We start from the raw sequence: 19259 nt of genomic DNA, 5'->3' as shown, positions 1-19259 counted from the left end.
TAAATACCATTGGCATTTTTTCAAAAGGAAGAAATTGAATACCTTACAAAAGCATATGTTGATTAGTGATTAGTGTGTGATGTATCTTCTCTTTAATTGTTTATGCACTTCATTAGATTTTGTTTGGTTGATATTATTATTATTTTTTTATAGAAGCAGTAAAAGTACAAAAACAAAAACAAATAATAAAAACATCAACCAAATAAATTAATCTTAACTGTTTTTTTAATTTTCATTAAAAAAAATCAATGGATGGCCATTTATCCCTCTAAATGGCGAGCTAATTTACATTTCTTGTAGGCAAAAGGCATAAAATATTGGTTTTAATTTTGACAGCCGGAGGAATGAAATTTTAATTATCCCAAGTGAAAATGAAAGGACAGAAAGGCCCCCATGAAGGGAGGTTAAAAATGAGAAAGAGCACATCTCCTTGCGATCTCAGAAACCTTCCTTGGCAATACCCGCATTTCCCTTGGAAAAATCCTCTCTCCCCTTTTTTCCTTTGTTTTTTTGTTCTTCTTTCGTCCCATTCTTATATCCATCAAATTTCCCTCCATTTCACTGCTTCCACCAAAACCACCCCATCACCGACGGTATCACCCAGCCGACTCTTCTCTTTTCAACGCGTCTTCATCAATCACGCCCCAGATTACTCTGCTACGGTTTTCTTCCTCAGCCATGAAAATCACTTTAATGTTTTAACTCTCAACGGTATGCTATATTCTCCTGCTCTCACCGTCGTTAAATAACGGTTTTAATTGAACTTTAATATTTTTTCCGTTTAATTTCCTGTGAATTTTAAACCTTTAATTCGTTTGGTTATACATGAATAAAATTCAATCAAAGTTTAAGTATGATTGAATATTTTGGTGGAACTTTAGGAGAATTTGATTTTGATTTTGAGCAATGGGAAGAGTAAATTGTTATGACCCAGATAGGATTTAGTTATCTTTAAGTACATTTTTTTGGTTCTGCTGAAAAGAAGGGCCCGCTTCAGTTGTTTTGTTAATGGGTTCTTCGCATTTTAAAGTATCACAAAGAACTGAGGCTGCAAAGATTGGCGTTGGCTGTTTGGTTTTATGCTCTTCAAAATCTGAGCTAATTGGCTCCAAAATATGCTGTATGGGGCGGTTAGCATTATCGTTTTAAGATAATTTTCCTGTTCGATTTTGTACTCTTCAAAAGTTGAGCTAATTGGCTCCAATGAAAAGAAGAAACTGTATATTGATATAGGAGTTTGTTGCAAAAATGAAGTTATTCCCCTGAAACATACTTAAACATATATGACCGTGTTCCAGTTTGAAATTCATTTAATTTTTTCCTTTTGCCGCTGAAAAGACATATGGAATACAGGAATAGTCAATGAAGGAAATAACAATAATTCAGAATACTGTATAAAAATGACTTTTTTATATAAGCTGTTAGTAGATTAACAAAAACTAAGTGTCTTATTGTGGTGGGATACTTCTATGGTGATTTTATATGCTTTATTGTAAATTTAAATGCTGTTGCTATTAGAATTGTAAAACATCTTCAATTCTACTGTTACCATTCTTACGAGACACTGAATATTGCATGGTTACTAAAAATTAAGTTAAATATGGTTTGCTTGTCAGTGTGAACTGTGTTTCAAACCATCTTCTGTACTTTCTTTCTATTTTTCTTAAGCTTGCATAAAATTTTCTTGTCTAGTTGTTTCCTCTGAACTTGTGGACATGGAAGTTCAAGATCAAAATGAGCATAACCAAGAAAAGAAGATGCTACCACCAACAAGAGGAACTTTTCAGTCTCGTGAAGAACTGCTCAAACATGTCCGTGACTTTGCATTGACCCAAGGATATATGGTATCCATTAGGGATTCTGCAAAGGATAGGTATGTGACTGTTGCTTGTGATAGAGGTGGTGTTTATCGTAAAAGGCTTAAGAATGGTGAAAACATGCGCCAAAGAAAGAATGCTTCTCGCCTGACAAATTGTCCTTTTGAAGTTGTGGGCAAAAAGGATGATGATGTATGGACACTCACGGTTAAAAATGGAGAACACAATCATGAACCTTCTAATACTTCTGACCATCCTTCTTGCCGTCGTTTTACAGAAGAGGAGGTATTGATAATAAGGGACATGAGTGCGGCTGGAAAACGGCCACGCCAGATCCTCAAGGCGTTAAGGCAAAGAAATCCAAATCTTGTATCGGATTCAAGGAATGTTTACAATGTCAAAGCTAAGATCCGTCGAGGGAGTTTATCAGGTGAGGACATTCAAGGTTTGTTGCAATATCCCTTAATAAGCGTTCTGCGTTTTCAACCCCAAATTTAACTTTATAGTACTCACAGGTTCATAGAATTTAAGTTAAGCTTTCCAGTTCCACATGCCTAATCAAAATTATGAGGTCTTTTGGGAGTTTTAGTTTGGGGTTGGTGTGTTTTGTAGCCAAATTAGCTTTAGCATTCCATGCACCTACTGCCACATAGAAGCTAAGATGTGGATGTGGCAGTTTGTTTCATCTATTCCTTCACAAGGAAACGACTTAAATCCATGTGAGTGAAAGATCCTCACCCTGCAAAAGAAGTCTGGCATCCCCTTGCAAGCGAAAAAGTATTATTTCTGAGACGAACTACTTGTTCAAAGACGCCCTTGAAAAGTCATTTTGATTTTCTCAGTTGTAGTTTGTTAGTGAGCTTGAAGAAGAGTTCACAAATTTTACTTTCACTTTAGCACCAAGTAAGGGCAACATGATTTCTTTATTACTTATGCTAAGCTGAAAGATGGAGACATTTGGTGCTATAAAGGCTGCAAGCCATTTGAAGCTTTCTGATTGTTATATCATTCTTGGATATGAGGCGTGATTTTCTTCATCTATGATCTTTTGAATGTTGATTAATGGGTTTCATCAGCTGGATCTATCATCCTTTCTCCTACTTGCAGTTGTCTTCCTTGTCATTTATTAGATATATATAAATTTGAATTGAGTTCTGCAGTAGTTCCTATCTCTTTTACAATTCTGTTCTATCTGCAGCTTATCAAATGCAACAACAATCTGACTACTAGGGTATACCAGTGCAGGGTTATTTACTCTGTTATTTGTCATACATTACCAACTGCACCTTGATTGATACAGAAAAAGTCGGTAGAAGATTTTTATCAACCTCTGGAATCAATGACAAGGTGGGGTGGGGTACACAACAACTTTTATTAAGGCGACTTTTGGATATGGGTTTTTATTGAAGCAATGAACTGCACATTTCGCTATGCTGTCAATACCATCCATTTTGTTGAGGCGAAAGTTTTTTTCTGCTTTCAAAGAACCCTTAAGGATGTGTTTTTTTAATGGTGACAGCATTGTGGAAGCAAATCATAGATCCAAATGAAACTCTAACAAAATGAGTACCGTCTCCTGAGTATATGGAGCATAAGATTAAGTTCTAGGTGTGAAATCCAGATCTTGACCTGCTGATGGAAAGTTACAGCAGTTCACATAGCGACAATAGAAGGATGGTCAGCACGGACCTCAAGACCTTTTGCTAAGAAAATGAGTACATGGGCTGGTCCTAGGTTTCTTCTTGGTCCAAATATAGTAGTAATTCGCTCATAGGCTAAACTGCCTCATAAAATTGGGCTTTAGGCCCGTGTTTGTGTACTTTATTGGGGACAACCAGAAGGGCGTTGGTGATATACGTGCCGATACATTAAAACGTGTTGCATGCAATGTGTCGTCAAAAGTCAAAACGTCGGTATTAATTGGGAGGGAAAGGAAAAGGCTATAGAAAACATTGTTTTGCTTCTCTAAACATCCCCCCTAGTTTAAATCCCAAAGAAGCGTAAGGCGCCATGAATTTATTGCCCTCTTTCTGACTTTCTCTGTTCTTTTCTTCTTCATTCTTTTGTAGAAAAAAAAGCTACAAATTTGACCCTACTAATTAAACCTCCAGTTTCTTTAGAAGGCAAGAAAGCGGAGGTGTCGTGTTCATCATCGACGGAGACGATGAACACCAATGGTGTTGCAGCGACAGTGACACAGGCTCAGCCAATGGTGCATAACAGCTTTGCAATGTCACAGGCGTACGTGGAGAGCAAAGAAGTGACTGAGACAAAAGCTTTAGTGGCAGAGCTGTGCCAACATTTTTATACGCTTGGTTGGCTTGCGGGTACTGGGGGGAGCATCACTATTAGGGTGCATGACGGCTCCATTCCTAGACACCATCAGCTCATCGTCATGTCTCCTTCTGGTAAGTGTTTTTTTTAACGTAAATAACAGTGTGTTGATGCTTTATCAAGTCCATGTTTACTTCTGTACTGGCATGGCATTAATGTATGAGTTGCATGCTTTCATGTTGTTGAAGTGACGTTTCACTTTTTGTGGCTTAGGTGTTCAGATGGAGAGAATGGTAGCGGAGGGTATGTATGTGTTATCTTCAGATGGATTTATAATGTCAACACCTCCTTTGAAGCTGTATCCCTATCAACCTCCAAAGTGCACCGACTGTGCTCCTCTCTTCATGAAGGTGCTTGTTATTATTGGAATTTTTTTATGGTTTTGCATTTGTTTAAGTGTTTGTGTTATTCATATCATCTAAATTCTGTTTCAACAGTCTTTCTTCCTTTGAATGTTAATGTGGATTCTGTTATTATCTTTTCAAGCAAGAAGTGAATTCTCAGTCTTGTTTTTTAGACCACTTAAACGTTTTGATTTGGCTGGCTCCAGACGTTGTAATCAAGGTAGTTGATGTCCCAACTCCAAAGCACTTTTTGTGGGCCAAATGAAACCCTTGAATAAAAAAGTTTGATCAGCCTTTGATTTCGTGTGGTTGGAGATAAAAAAACAACCATGAATATGTAGCAGGGTGATATATTTTTACTCTACTTGTCTAATTTACTTTTGCCTACAAAGGTATAAAATTTTTTTTTTTTTGATCTCCAGGTTTATGAAATCTGTAATGCTGGGGCTGTTGTCCACAGTCATGGACTGGAGGCTTGTCTTGTTACAATGATCAATCCTTTCTCAAAGGAGTTCCGAGTAATGTGTTAACCAATAATCCTTGAGAATTTAGGATTCAGACAAAAGTAAAATGTCAGCCCTTTGTGTTTCTATTTCTCCCTCATTTGTGATTTTTTTAAATGATCATTTATGATACTTCTCTGGGCATACATTACTATTTGTACAGTGTAGTTACCCTCTCTTTTATTCATCTTTGGTGCTGGTGCAAATCACGTTCTGAGTATAATTTCACTACATACATTATTGTTCGATATGCGTAATCTATAATATTAAATCTGTTGAATTTGCGAATTCTTCAAATTCTGCACAGAAGAAAATGTTGGCGTTTTAACTGGTGAGTTTAGAAGTCTGGTGTTGCATCATTATTGGGCCTGAACATCTATCATCTAGATAGGTGCTGTTTTATATGCGGTAATACATCTATCTAAACTTTTATTTTCTTCTGAAAATTTCAGATTACTCATATGGAAATGATAAAAGGAATTCAAGGCCATGGTTATCATGATGAACTTGTGGTCCCAATAATTGAGAACACTGCCCATGAAGGAGAGCTCACAGAATCTCTTACAGAAGCGGTATAATCCAACAGTAACTAACTTTGTAGTGAAAATCTCTTGGCATAGTGGCTGCTAACTAGGATTTTACTCATATTGTTCTGTGTTTAATAGTGGGTCGACCTGTAAGGAACCAACATGATAATTAAGAAAAAGATCATAGAATCATTATAAAAAGTTTTTCATGATTGATGTCTTATTTTGTTTCTAATAAATACAATACAACCTTTGTATGAATATTAGGATATTTCCCAGGATTTTTTAATTTCCGATTCATAAGCTGCTGCTATTTAGTTTGTTCCTGCCGTTGACAATCTATTGTTTGCTTGCTTCTACAAACTTAACTCTGCTAAATTTAGCAATAGGGGAGCCTTCTTTCCTGTTAACCCTGTAATCTTTTTATATCCTCAAGTGGGATGCAGAGCTGTATATATTTGATCCTTTGTCCAGAAATGGAGTAGCATTGAATAATGATTTCATTATATTTTATATGCCCATGTTTAAGTGACGTCTTTAGAATTTGCAAAGAAATGTCTGGTTTGTTTCTGTTAGTCTTGTGGTGGAACTCACCTTTGCAACTTATTAAACCCTCTATCTTATAGATGAGAGCATATCCAAAAACAACAGCCGTACTTGTTCGCAACCACGGAGTGTATATATGGGGAGATTCATGGATCAGCACCAAAACTCAGGTCAAGTTTATTGAAAAGCATTTTTTCTAGTTGCCATTGTATTTTTTAGATATGCTTGTGGAATATTATAATCTTAAAAATCTTAACTTAACTCAAATAACATTTTCTCTAACTTTTCTTTCTTTAACAAAATAGTATATTTCTGCTTGTCGGGTTAAATGGGCACACATGGTTCTGAAAATGAGCCTCAATTGTGCAAATTATTTGAATAACTTATGGTTAATTTTTCACATTAAAGCAATATTTAATAATGTAATGCAGAGGATAATTAGGTCTTTATATGGTGGATGTGTGGATCTACATTTGGTATGAGAAATGCATGGACTCTTTAACCTAGTAATAGGTAAAATAACTCAAAAATTCTGGAAATAATGGATATCAAAGAAAAAGAGGGAATGATATTTCTTTGCTATCACTTCAATAATTTTTGGTTATTTTTTATGCTCTGAAAAGCATCAATGAACTTTCTGATGCACTCCTTGTGTTTCTTTTTAATGTGTGGCTTCATGTACTTTGAAATTTTCTACATAGTTCTGTTCTGCTATAGGTCTTCTTTAATTAGAAATTAAATGTTGCATTTGATGATATTCTATTGCAGCATGCTTGTTGATCCTGTTATTGTGAATTGCACTCCACCACACTTTGAGTTTGAACATTGCTATTTTCTGAACATAGTGAACTTGTAAGGTGCCCTAATACTAATATGCGTGCCTTTATCCCAGGCTGAATGCTATCATTATCTTTTTGATGCTGCTATCAAGCTTCATCAGTTGGGGCTGGACTGGTCCAGTCCAAATCATGGTCCCCTACGCAATGTAAATGGACTTTGGGGATGTGCTGGGAATTCCAGTAGGGGTCCAAAGGTGGGAACTTTTGGTCTGGATTACATGATTGAGCCTTCTCAGGTAGGTTGCTCTCCATCCAAGAATAAATGTTACATTTAGAATATGTTACCATTTTCTATGCTTTCTAAAACAAGTGCTACTAGAATGCTGGATATGGCTATTGTTTTCAACCTCATTCAGTTTATGGTGCAGCGTTGTCTACTCCTTACTGTTGAAGGGACAGTGACCCCTATGTCATTCGTGACTGATATTCTCTTTCCCTATGCCCATGATAATGTGCGAAAACATTTAGCAATGACATATGACACTGAAGAAACTCAGCATGATATTGACCTGCTGCGCTCCCAAGTAAGGTTTCATGCTTTTATTTATTGCTATTAGAGTTTTGGTGGTCAAAAAACAATGCAATTTGTGACTGACTTTTATGGAATCGAGGTTTTATTTAGAATATGATGCACATTTTGCTGGAAGTAATATCTACTGTTATGTAGACTAGAAAGTGTACACCTAGGAGGAGGAGCTTTTACTATTTTTTTTTTTTTCCCTTTTGAAGTATTGCTATTGTTACTCAAGGTTAATTGAGGTAAGGTGCTTTTGGAATGATCCCCCTCCTCTACCCCTTTCCAGTTACTTGGTTGAGTGCTTTAAAGCTTCCACTATGAATTAGAAGGAAACTGTTTGTTATGCATGTTGTCTATGGGCCTTCAAATTGCTATTTAAACAATTTTTGATTCTTAAATTTTAATTTAAATGCACCAAAATGCAGCTTAGCAGATAAAATGTTGTTAAATGGACCCAACTTACCTTGCAGATACAGGAGGATCTGGAACAAGGTGTTGCTGGAGCTGTGCCTATACCTCCAGATTATGTTGGGAAAGAGCTAGTGATTGCTTCCTTGGCTGCTAATGTTGAAGCTATGATTAACACTGACAGGAAGGTCACTTCCCTAAAACAACTAGAAGTAAGCAAATTAAAGTTTACTGCAAGGGCTTCTTTTTCCCATTTGGATCTTGTTTGTAACATGTTTCCTTTTTTTTTTTTTAATTTATTTTGCACAGGGTCGTATATGGAGAACTGGATTTCAAAGCAATGAGTTGGTTGCTGTTGTATTCGAGGACGTACCTGAAGCTCTTGAGAAGTGGCATGCTTCAGGCATCAAGGTACATATGAATTTGTTCACTAAATTTTTATTGATTATTAAATTTGTGTTTCCTGCAGTTTGCAACATATCTTCTATGATGAATAGGTTTTTAAATGTTCATTTTACATTTCCTTCTTGCTTTAATTGCTTGTGTTATCAGACAGGCAGACAGATTTTTTGCCATATCCATTTTATAGTTGATTGGTTTATAAATATGATAATGTGAATTCCACGCAATGCATCTTTACTTTATCTCGTTGTTTTCCATGAAATGATGTAGGTTTTTAATTTTGAGGCTATAATTAATCATTTGACAATCAATTTGATTAACTTTGGTTTCACCTTCACTTGTTCTCTATTCTTTCTATCTCTATCTCATATATATGTCCGTTTGGTTAATATTGTCTAAGCTTGAGATGTTTAGGTTGACTGATAGTTTTGTTTTGTTTTGATTTAAGTGCACTTGGAGATGTAACTGGCCAATTTTATTTCATGAAATAAGTGGATGAATTACCTTCTTTTGAATTTTTTACTCAAATGTTCTGACTAGCTAATTATTACTGTTACTCTTATTTAAGGTGTACATATTCGCATGTGGTAGCAGGGAAGTACAACAACTTTTGTTTGCTAACTCTAACTATGGGGACTTGAGAAAATACTTGTGTGGGTTTTTTGATACCACAGTGGGGTAAGTTCTCTTTGCTTATCTGCTTATAAAAGATAGTTGTTCTTCTAGCTGGTAAAGCTTCTTTAATCTCAACATGCAGAAACAAACAAGTCGCGCATAGTTATTTTGAGATTTTGCAAACTGTGGGAGTTGATAGACCAGCAGACATGTTATTTGTAACAGATCGCTTTCAGGAAGCTGAGGCAGCCAGGGCTGCAGGTACTTGCTGTTTCTGATTCTTAAATTAAACTTTACTCCTTCAAATAACCTTGGTTATTAAAAGTGATGTTGGCCATAGACCACATCAAGTATGGAGTATTATTTACCTGAATAGAATAGCTTCTCTTGCAAGGTTTTTCTCTGAAGTTTTGATATGCGAACATAATTTGAATTGGAATATAACTCTTAAGATATTATACTTGTGTTAATCAACATTTCAGGTTTGGAAGTGATAATCTCCATCCGTCCAGGAAATGGACCTCTCCCGCAGAATCATGGGTTTAGAACAATTGCATCCTTGTTGGAAATATAAGAACCATGTTCTTTTTTTCTATAATCTAATGATCCATTTCATAATTTGGTGTAATGTAGTCAAGTCAAGCATATTTGTTCCTGTATATAGGGTTTTGCCCTTGTTATTGGTTTTTATCATGTAGTTTCTGCAACCCAAGAACAGGAAGTTATATCACTTGCATTTACTGCATGTTTGGCTTAGCCATTCCCCCCTTTATTCCTTAAAAAATTTTCTCTCCTCATTTGGTTTGTTTTTGGAGGAAGGCTTCAAAACTTGGAAAAAGCTTGGAATAGTTAATACCACCTTCTCTACGGTATTAGTTATTCCACACCCATGAAAATAAAGTCTAAATATTTTGAATTAAAATGTCCTTATTTTCAAAAATTACGAATTTAAATTTATAAAATTAATATTTTAAATTAAAAATAAAAATTATTAAAATTATTAATATTTTAATTATACTATATTTAAATTATGAATAAAATATTAATATTTTAAAATTTTGATTTTTAAATTATGAAGTAAAAATATAAATTAAAAAATGAAAAATGAAAATAAAGAAAAAATAAATCTTATAATAATAAAAAGCTAAAGTTTTTAATTATATATTATAAAATATTGTGAATTTAAAAATGAATTAAAAGCATTAATATTTTAACCATTTTAATGATTAAATTATAAATAAAATATTATTATTTAAATTACCACTTATTAATATGTAAAAATAAAATACAATAACAATAACTAATCATAATAATATTTAAATTATAAATAAAATAATAGTATTTTATAATATTAATGATTAAATTTTAAATAAAATATTAATATTTAAATGATAAATTATTAATATTTTAAATAAAATATAAATTATTAATATTTAAAAATATAATAAATAACCTTAGTAACAAATTAATTATAAATAAAATATTAATATTTAAAGTATCAATTTTTAATACTTTAAAATAAATTAAAATTATTAATATTTAAAAATAAATAATCATAATAATATTTAAATTATAAATAAAATATTAATTTTTAAAAATAATAAAAATTTGGTTTTAAAATTATTTTTATTAACTAAATATTGTAATAAATCATAATAATTATTTATATTGGATTTCATTTATCATATTAAATTACGTAATAATTATTTTACTTTTACTTTTACAAAATAATTATTATATTATATTTTTTATTTGTGAATCAAATGTTATTTTTGGATAATTATTCTATAGTTGCCACAAATTATACTAGGTAGCAATTTGGTTTACGTCATTGTTTGTGAAAATGAAAGTAAGCTGATATAACAAGAATAATGGTGAGAAGGCAGCCTGGAACAGATACAGCCGTCCAATCAATGACCCTCTTTAATCCACAGCATTTTCCGCATAGATTTTGGAAACGCGTCGGTACGTTGTCTTAAAGTTTGATTTACCACGTGATAGCTGGGAATTGGATTGTCACTTTTCAGGAATGCTTGACTCGCAACATTTCATTTCATTTTTTACTTTTTCACGCCAGTGCTTCAAACCTAGATTTACTAATATATACCTCCAAACTCCGTGATGATTTTTTTTTTTGTTTTTGTTACAGTGGAATATGGTTGCATCAATAAGTTTAACCCCACCTGCGACCTGCCTATAGCATTGATGAGCATCATCAATTTCAACTGCATCACCCTACTTTTATAGTCGCTTTATCAAATCATCTGCCGGCAAAAACTGATGAAAGCCGAAAGGCAAATTATTCAACCACCAACATTGCTCACATCTTAGATGCATGGTTGAATCACATGTAGGGGCGAAGAAGTTAGTCAATTTTTATTGAGAGGATTAAGATGAAAAGAAATAAAAGTTAAAATTTTGATCCAAATAAATAAATACAAGACCTCCCAAATATTTGGATCCAAATATTGTCATAACAATAAAGTGGTTCACGAGGGTCGCAGATCAAACAGGTTAACTCGTTCAAGTTTCATAAGCTAGACATTGATGCCTAATTTCCAGAAAAAATGACATCTGTCAGATCAACCTGGGTTGAGGATCAGTTTCAACTTTCAATGATAGTTGGTAACAAAATCCAACGTCAAAGCCATAAAAAATCATCATTCAACTCAATAAAAATGCTACCAGAGAGAGTCCAACCTTTATCTCTGCCGACCGTTATTTCAAGCCAAGAATCCAACTCTACCACCCCACTTGTCCGATATCAGAACAAAGCTTGTCTCTTGACATTCACTAAATTATGCATAAAAGATTCATTATTCACTTTGTTCTACTTATAATTTTTATTATTCAAAAGATTCTATTTATAATTATTGTAAAAATTAGAAAAATCAAAACAAAATAAATTAATCTATTAATCAAAATCAATAAAAAATTATATTTTGATAAAATTTAAAGCCATAGACAAGAATGCAATATTATAATTTATATTTAAAAATTATATAATAGTTTTTTAATTTTTAAAGACTAAAATTGTAAAAATAAAATTCACATAATAAAAAAAAGAACATGCTTATGATTAGTAAAAATTTAAAAAAAAATTATAAAAACTAGTGAATAGAATAAAAATAAAAAAATTAAATATAAATAAAAAAGAAGACAAAATTAAAAAATATATAATAAATAAATAATTTTAAAATTTTTGGGGATGCTACCCTCCTCCCTGCTCACATGGGATGAATATTTAAAGGACAACCCAAAGGGCTTCAAGCATTTGTTGTTGCTTCCGCATTTAGCATAAATAAGGAGTTATACTTCAACATGGGTAGTGAAGCTCAATACAAGAATGCCATGGCCTTGAATGCAGAAGAAGGAGAGTATTCAGAGCCAGTCAGTCCCACTGGACAGTATTTCAACAGCTCTGCGTTGTCCATTGGCGTTCTTGGTGTTTTGGACTCCGAAATCCCGATCGATGATTCCCCAACCATGAAATTGCTTGAAGATGTCTTCCTTCCTATTAATCCTCGCTTCTCCTCCGTTATGGTATATATATATATATAAATATATATATCCTACTTCATTTTCTCTTCATAAATTTTCCAGTCTATGTATCAATTCACCTGTGTGCGTGTAGCACTTCACCTGTCTGCGTTCACACGTGCTAGATCTCCACTGTCGACGAGCTAGTTTTGACTTGGTGTAGCTTTCAGGGGCTGCTAAGTGATAGTAACAGCCAAGTGTTTACAGGAAATGTTTATATATGCTTATTCGTAGTATTTTGTTTTTCATTATGCTGTTCGGTTTAAGAGAGGGAGTTTTATTGGGCATATCTCCTAGTAGTTGAGGCTTCACTTCAAGCGGAGTTTTGACTGTTTTCGGATCCTATGTCTTAATAAGCCATAACCAATGTTTCTTTAAAACTTTTTAGCCTTCATTTATGGAAGCTGTAGACAACTTATTACATGCAAGAATGCAACTCCTCCATCAATGGTGCTAATTTTTTGAACCGATGAGAACAGGTTCAAGATGAAAATGGAGCAAAGCAGTGGAAGAAGGTTGAAGTGAAGCTGGTAGATCATGTAAACGTCCCTGTTTTCCCCCCTGGATTGTCACCAGAGTCTTATGACAACTATCTAAGCGACTATCTGTCAAAGATAGCAACGGAACAGCTCCCACAAAACCGACCACTATGGAATATTCATATCGTCAAGTACACTACCAGCAATGCGGCTGGTAGTCTGATATTCAAGCTTCATCATGCGCTTGGCGACGGCTATTCTCTCATGGGTGCTCTTCTTTCCTGTCTACAAAGAGCTGAGAATCCTTCCGTTCCCTTGACATTTCCTGCACTTAGTTCTGCCCCAAATCTTTCCGAGAACAGTAACAGCGTATTCAGGAGTTTGTACTCAGCCTTCAACACTATATCAGATTTTGGATGGAGCCTTTTGAAAAGCAGTTTTCTAGAAGATGATAGAACCATGATAAGATCTGGGGATCCCGGTGTACAGTTCAAGCCGGTTGTAATTTCAACCATGACATTCTCTCTTGATCACATCAAACAAATCAAGACTAAGCTTGGAGTGGTATGTGTTTCATTCTAGCTTTTAGCTCGCATCAAATGCACATTAAACAACTCATTAAATTGTTGGACCATCCACCTCTCTCTTGTCGTTGTGCATTTAATTAAAAAAGAACGTAAGAATTGATTCTTTTTTTTTTTTATATTCTCAACATTTATTAACATTTACCCATCTATTAGTACATCTCTAAACCGTACGTATTAGTTAATCTATAACAGAGGTCAATTATATAGGGAGCAAATGCATATAGGAATCTCAAATCTGCATCTTGGGAAAAAAAATCTGGTAGTTGATGCAATAGTTAATGGTTTGCCCCCCATCAGTTATTGATTTTGTTTTTTACTCACCATTTCATATTTGTTCTTTCGCCAACTGAAGGGAAAACAAAAGTTACCAGGCCGGCCCCTAGTAAATAGGTCTAGAATGATTATACTAAATATATTCATCAAAATCGTCTAAAATTCTAGTAGTAAGAATATTTTACTGGTATGGTAAATGTTAATGTTTGGTTTTTACCATTCGTTTTATTGGATAGTGGCTATATTAATATAAACTCAGATATCTGAGGTCTTTTATTTGAGCTAAAATTTCGTCAAGGTTTTCTTCTTACTTTTCTTTTTGTTACTAATTAACAGACAATAAATGATGCAATTACGGGAATAATTTTCTTTGGGACTCGATTATACATGCAAGGAACGAGCAGCGATAAGTTGAGCAATGGAAACTCCACTGCGCTTGTGCTGCTCAACACTAGGACCATTGGAGGGTACAAGTCAGTGAAGGATATGGTCAAACCTGATGCAGACTCACCATGGGGAAACCAATTTGGGTTCCTGCATGTTTCATTACCCGAATTAGCAAGTACTGCCGAATCTTGCAATCCGCTTGAATTTATTTGGAAAGCACAGAAACTGATCCAGAGAAAGAGAAACTCTAAAGCTGTTTTTTTTACTGGTCAGCTTCTTGAGGGTTTGAGGAAATATAGAGGTCCTGAGGTATGTTCTTTTCGTCCTTGCTTTTACACAGCCATGAATTTTGTTAATCAATGTGATATGTTTGATAAAAATAGATTGAACCCTTTAAAGTTGAACCAATTACTCAACTTAATTGTGTAATTAAGTTGTGAATTGGAAACAATACATGTTATGCATGTTGGTTTGCTTAAAGCCTACTAAAGAGAGGTAAATATATATGATGACATTGAAACAACAGGCAACGGCAAAATACATCCATAGCACCCTAAAGAACTCCAGCATGACAATCTCAAACTTGATTGGACCGGTGGAACGAATGGCATTGGCTGATCATCCAGTTAAAAGCTTGTACTTTATGGTGGTTGGTGTGCCTCAGGTTTGTGAATGTTGTTTTCTTAAATTATTTCATTCTTTGTTCTAAAACTCACACATATCAATCATCATATAGCTTTTAAGCGCTTATAATATATTGCTTATTTCATGGAGTTGCAGAGTCTTACCATAACAATGGTGAGTTACATGGGAAAGCTGACAGTTGCCATCGGAACAGAGAAAGACTTCGTAGATCCGCAAAAGTTCAAGTCATCTGTCGAAAATGCTTTTCAGATGATGCTCAAGGCTGCACAAGCAATTGCTTAAAGATCAGATAGCACGTGAAGGGCAAGCATTCCAAAATATCAGTCCTTTCAAATTTAAACAACTGGATTTCTGACCCATCAGTCCGTCACATTGGAAATGTCACTGCAAATCTAATTTCTAACGCCGAGCTTATATTTTACAAGTGGTTTCCATATTAAAGGAAACTTTTTTATGTTAATTTTTTTTCTCATCTGTTACTATAAATCCATTTATCGCTGTATTCTTATTGACATAATATCTAAAAAAATCTTAAAATTATTCATGAAAATTTAAATAACTATTTATATTTTTATTTTATATCAAATAAATTGTTATAATTAACAGTTGATTAATTGTTATTTGTGATTTTATATTACGTGATATTGATATGACATATAAATGTATAATAAAGGGTTGTGGAATGACATGTTTATACGGCATAATAACATGGTTATATGACATTTTGACTTTTCATATCAACATCATATCATTGTCACGTGAATATAAAATGACAAATAACGTTTTGATTAATAGTAGTTAATCAACCATTAATTATAAAAGTTTATTTTATTTAAAATAAAAATATAAAAGTTCGATTATACGTAATAAAAAAAATAAAGTTTGAATTTTTTTAAATAATTCATGAACGTTTTAAAACATTAATCTTTTTTATTTATTTTAAAAAGATTTCTTTAATTCTTATTCTATTTCTTTTTGGAGGGGGATTAATTCGTAGGGATTTTTTAAATGGACTGGTTGTGTTAATTCATTTGGAAAAGGAAAATAACAAACAGAAATCAAACCAATCAAATGCATCATCTCAATTTAATTTTTATCTAAAAAAATGAAATTATATCAAAATTTTGGTGCTGCAAATACAGGGACACAAGAGCAAACCCTTTGATTGATTATGGACCATTCTCCTAATTAAATCCGATGGATGACCATCTTTCATCTAAACTGGTTGGGCCGTTAACTTATATTGTCTTTGCATTGATTTCATTGATTGCTCAATGAATCTCATATATAGAGAGGTCTAAAGTCTGACATTTGTGTTGATCTTCTGATCTTTGCAAAGGGGTATTTGGGGTTCTGTACGTGAAAGCTTCTCCAGTACACTTTCTCATTTCTTAAAAATTTTTTCTTACCTTTCTTTCTTCTTTTCTCCTCCATTGCTATCTCATAGGGCTTTCTTTCTTCATTATCCCTATCACGACTCAAATCTGGAGGTCATGATCAACATACGAGTCCAAAAAGTAGAGCTTGTAAGACCCGAGCCAGCCACAGAAATATCCAACCAAACCATCCACAATACAAAAGTCCAAAGGTTTCACAGCCACAACATATGCATTTCGTATCTTTGATTCAAACGTTTTAAACATTGCTCTTTGGCACATAATACTACAAAAGTATCTTAACACAACATTCACATAGCCATGTATTGGCTAACACAGTGGGTCCAAGCCCGTACAATATAAACCGTAGTTTATACATTAGAGTGGCAACATGAATGCCAAAATAAAACAACTAACTTAATACCCAAAACCAGCAGAGGGGACTTGTAGATCAAGATTCTTACTAGATGTCAAAAGCGTCAATCTATTCAACAAACATTAACCACTCGCTTCTCGCACGAGACCCCCTACGAGCTATTTATGTGCATATGGCAACAAAAATTGGGGTGAGTCACTATTAACTCAGTGGATAGGCGTAAATCAAACAAGCATAACGAAGGTACATCATTTAATTCAAATAGTACAAGATATGCAATTATATCACGCATATAGAAAATATTCCATCGAGTCTCATTAGGGTATATTCATGCTCACTTAACGGCTTACCCTCTATTAGGCTCAATTCAAACGTATCACATTCTTACCACATTCATCACGACTCATCAGAGTATACCAGTGTGGTGCATGTTTACTCATAACTTCTGAATAACCAGGAGCTATTAACAAGATGATGACAAAAAGAAAGGTACTCTTGGGTAAACAAGACACGTCCGGGGATTGAGGCCGCTGACTGTAAACAAGACCACGGGGGCTGTGGCACCTTTTAACTAAACCATATCATCGTCTAGAAAGCATTCATCGGACGAAACCAATCATTGTCAACATTTGTGTCACCATCACATGTGCAGAAAAATGTTAACATCGCCATTTGATATCATACATGCGTAACTATGATATGCAACTCAATAAACTTTTACAGTTCAAGTTCCATAGTTCACAAGTAACATTCATTTAAAAAAAAAAAACAACAGTGCTTATATGCAATCACAAAACAAGAGTATCAAACCATAACTTGAGTAAGCACATTAGCATGGTCAATAAACCTTAGCCTCGAAAACAATCAGAACCAAGTGCAATCACCACTAAGTAGCTCATTCAGTATTCAAGAAATTTCTTTTATTATTAAGCATAGCTATAATATACCTCACATTGACCCATCGACCTAGGCATAATCCACCTAGACATTTTATCAACCATTGATATCCCATGGCAGCGCACATGCATACATTTATGCTTGCATACATCAAACCTTAATTTTTAAATAATGCCTCACTCATCTAAAAATCACCAACACAACTCACAATCCTTACTAACGAGATCTTAGTGCTCCAATATTTTTCCACAAATAAGCCAAAGTGCAAAATCAACAATTTACTGCATTTTCTTCAATTCTAGTTGGATTCCAGCTTAACAACAATATCTTGAAGTTTTGAACTTTCCCTAAATAGAATACAAGTGCTGAACTCTTAGCTATCAAGCATTTTTAGCATTCAGGAACTAGTTCAACTTCCATCTATTCATTTTTACAAACCTAGTTTCTAGTTCTAGGATCAAAATACTTTAAACCCTTACCTTGAGTGTTGAATCAACTCAACTCAACTCAAAGTCCAAATTTCCAGCAAATTTAAAGGAAAACGACAACTAAACTAGAGCAACACATGCAAATTCCAAATTATAAACTAATTAAAAGAAGATTTAAGCTTCTAGGAAGCTAAACTTTACCTCAAGTGTGGTTTTCCAAGCTTCAAAGTGCCTCAAATATGCTTCATTGATTAATGGGGGATGTGAAGTTTAGAAAGCAACGGAAGAGAGTTTATTTCCCTTCGTTTTCTAAATAAGCAGAACGCCAAAAGTCTTTATTTTTTTTTTTGCTAACTTATAGTGATGTATGGATACATTTAAGTTGCGTTTGGTATATTACTAGAAATGTGATTACTGAGAATGTAATTGCTAGGTATATGATTGTTGAAAATGTGATTGCTGAGAATATAACTTTGCAGTGTTTAGTATAACAATAGAAAGTGATAATCGCAGAGAATGTGATTACTTAAAGGATTACATTATAATGTTTGGTTTGTAAGTACTTTACAAGAAATGTAATATAAATTGACAAAATTACCCTTATGTATAAATAACATATAAATTGAATAAATTTATAAATTTTAATAAAAAATTTAACTTTTCAACTTTAAGCAATTAAAATAATAAATAATAATATTAAAAAATAACATAATATTTTTATTTTTATAATTAATGTATATATTAAAAATATTTTTTTTTGTAATAATGCCTAGAATTATTACAATAATAATAATAAAATTTTAAAGAGATTTCTATTTTTTTTATCTTTGAACTTATTTGGCTGATGATTGATGAATTTTATTGGAATTCATGCAAAATAAGAATTTTAATAAATAAAAATAATATTTTATAAGTTTAATTCGATATAATAATAAAAAATAAAAAATTTATTTTAAAAATGTGAAAAGTGTTTTTCTTTTTAGAACTTTAACAAATTTTCATGAGGCAAAAATATTTTTCCTTTTCTTTTTCTCTTCCCGCCCCTTTCTTTTTTCTCTTTAATCCTCTTTCTCTTCCTGTCGGCAATCCTCTTTCCCTTTCTTCTTTCTTCTTGGGTTTTGTCCTAAATTGTGAATGAATAGTTTTGTTGTATAGGCGTTTCTTGGTTTTTATGTCCTGTTAAACTAGATTTGCTAAAAGACTGATGGTACGTTTGGTTGGCGGAATAGACAGGAATGGAATAGAATAGTTATTATGTGGGAATAGAATGAGGTGGGAATAGAATAGAATAGTTATTACTTAGTTTGGTATGACAAAGGGAATAGAACAGGAATAATTATTATGACTTATTGTAGTGTTTGGTTGGTAACAATAATTTTGGAATAAGAAAGGAATAGAAAATAAAAAGACAAAAACACC

At 33.4% G+C, this 19259-nt stretch overlaps 2 protein-coding genes across 11 annotated transcripts; both read left to right on the top strand.

The window, feature by feature from the left end:
* On the top strand, positions 401-9624 carry LOC18608727 (probable bifunctional methylthioribulose-1-phosphate dehydratase/enolase-phosphatase E1 2). Of its 10 annotated transcripts, XM_018116075.1 has the most exons (15): positions 561-711; positions 1693-1873; positions 2095-2262; positions 3887-4225; positions 4365-4501; positions 4918-5013; positions 5451-5570; positions 6152-6241; positions 6964-7146; positions 7279-7434; positions 7898-8047; positions 8145-8246; positions 8806-8915; positions 8995-9113; positions 9335-9624. In XM_018116075.1, exons 3-15 carry the CDS (start codon positions 2121-2123, stop codon positions 9424-9426), a joined length of 1836 nt encoding a protein of 611 aa, XP_017971564.1. In that variant the 5' UTR covers positions 561-711; positions 1693-1873; positions 2095-2120; the 3' UTR covers positions 9427-9624. The 10 variants fall into 10 exon arrangements, with proteins under 10 accessions (XP_017971563.1, XP_017971562.1, XP_017971561.1 ...); XM_018116074.1 differs by having other exon boundaries at positions 401-711; positions 1693-2247; positions 3941-4225; XM_018116073.1 differs by having other exon boundaries at positions 401-711; positions 1693-2247; positions 3938-4225.
* Positions 12123-15255, top strand: LOC18608726 (O-acyltransferase WSD1). Its single transcript, XM_007043555.2, has 5 exons — positions 12123-12395; positions 12872-13435; positions 14068-14427; positions 14645-14782; positions 14899-15255. The coding sequence occupies exons 1-5, from the start codon at positions 12174-12176 to the stop codon at positions 15043-15045; spliced, it is 1431 nt and encodes a 476-aa protein (XP_007043617.2). The 5' UTR covers positions 12123-12173; the 3' UTR covers positions 15046-15255.

Source organism: Theobroma cacao, chromosome 2 (assembly GCF_000208745.1).
Source record: "Theobroma cacao cultivar B97-61/B2 chromosome 2, Criollo_cocoa_genome_V2, whole genome shotgun sequence".
Taxonomy (NCBI): domain Eukaryota; kingdom Viridiplantae; phylum Streptophyta; class Magnoliopsida; order Malvales; family Malvaceae; genus Theobroma; species Theobroma cacao.
This window is presented reverse-complemented; position numbering and strand designations above follow the sequence as displayed.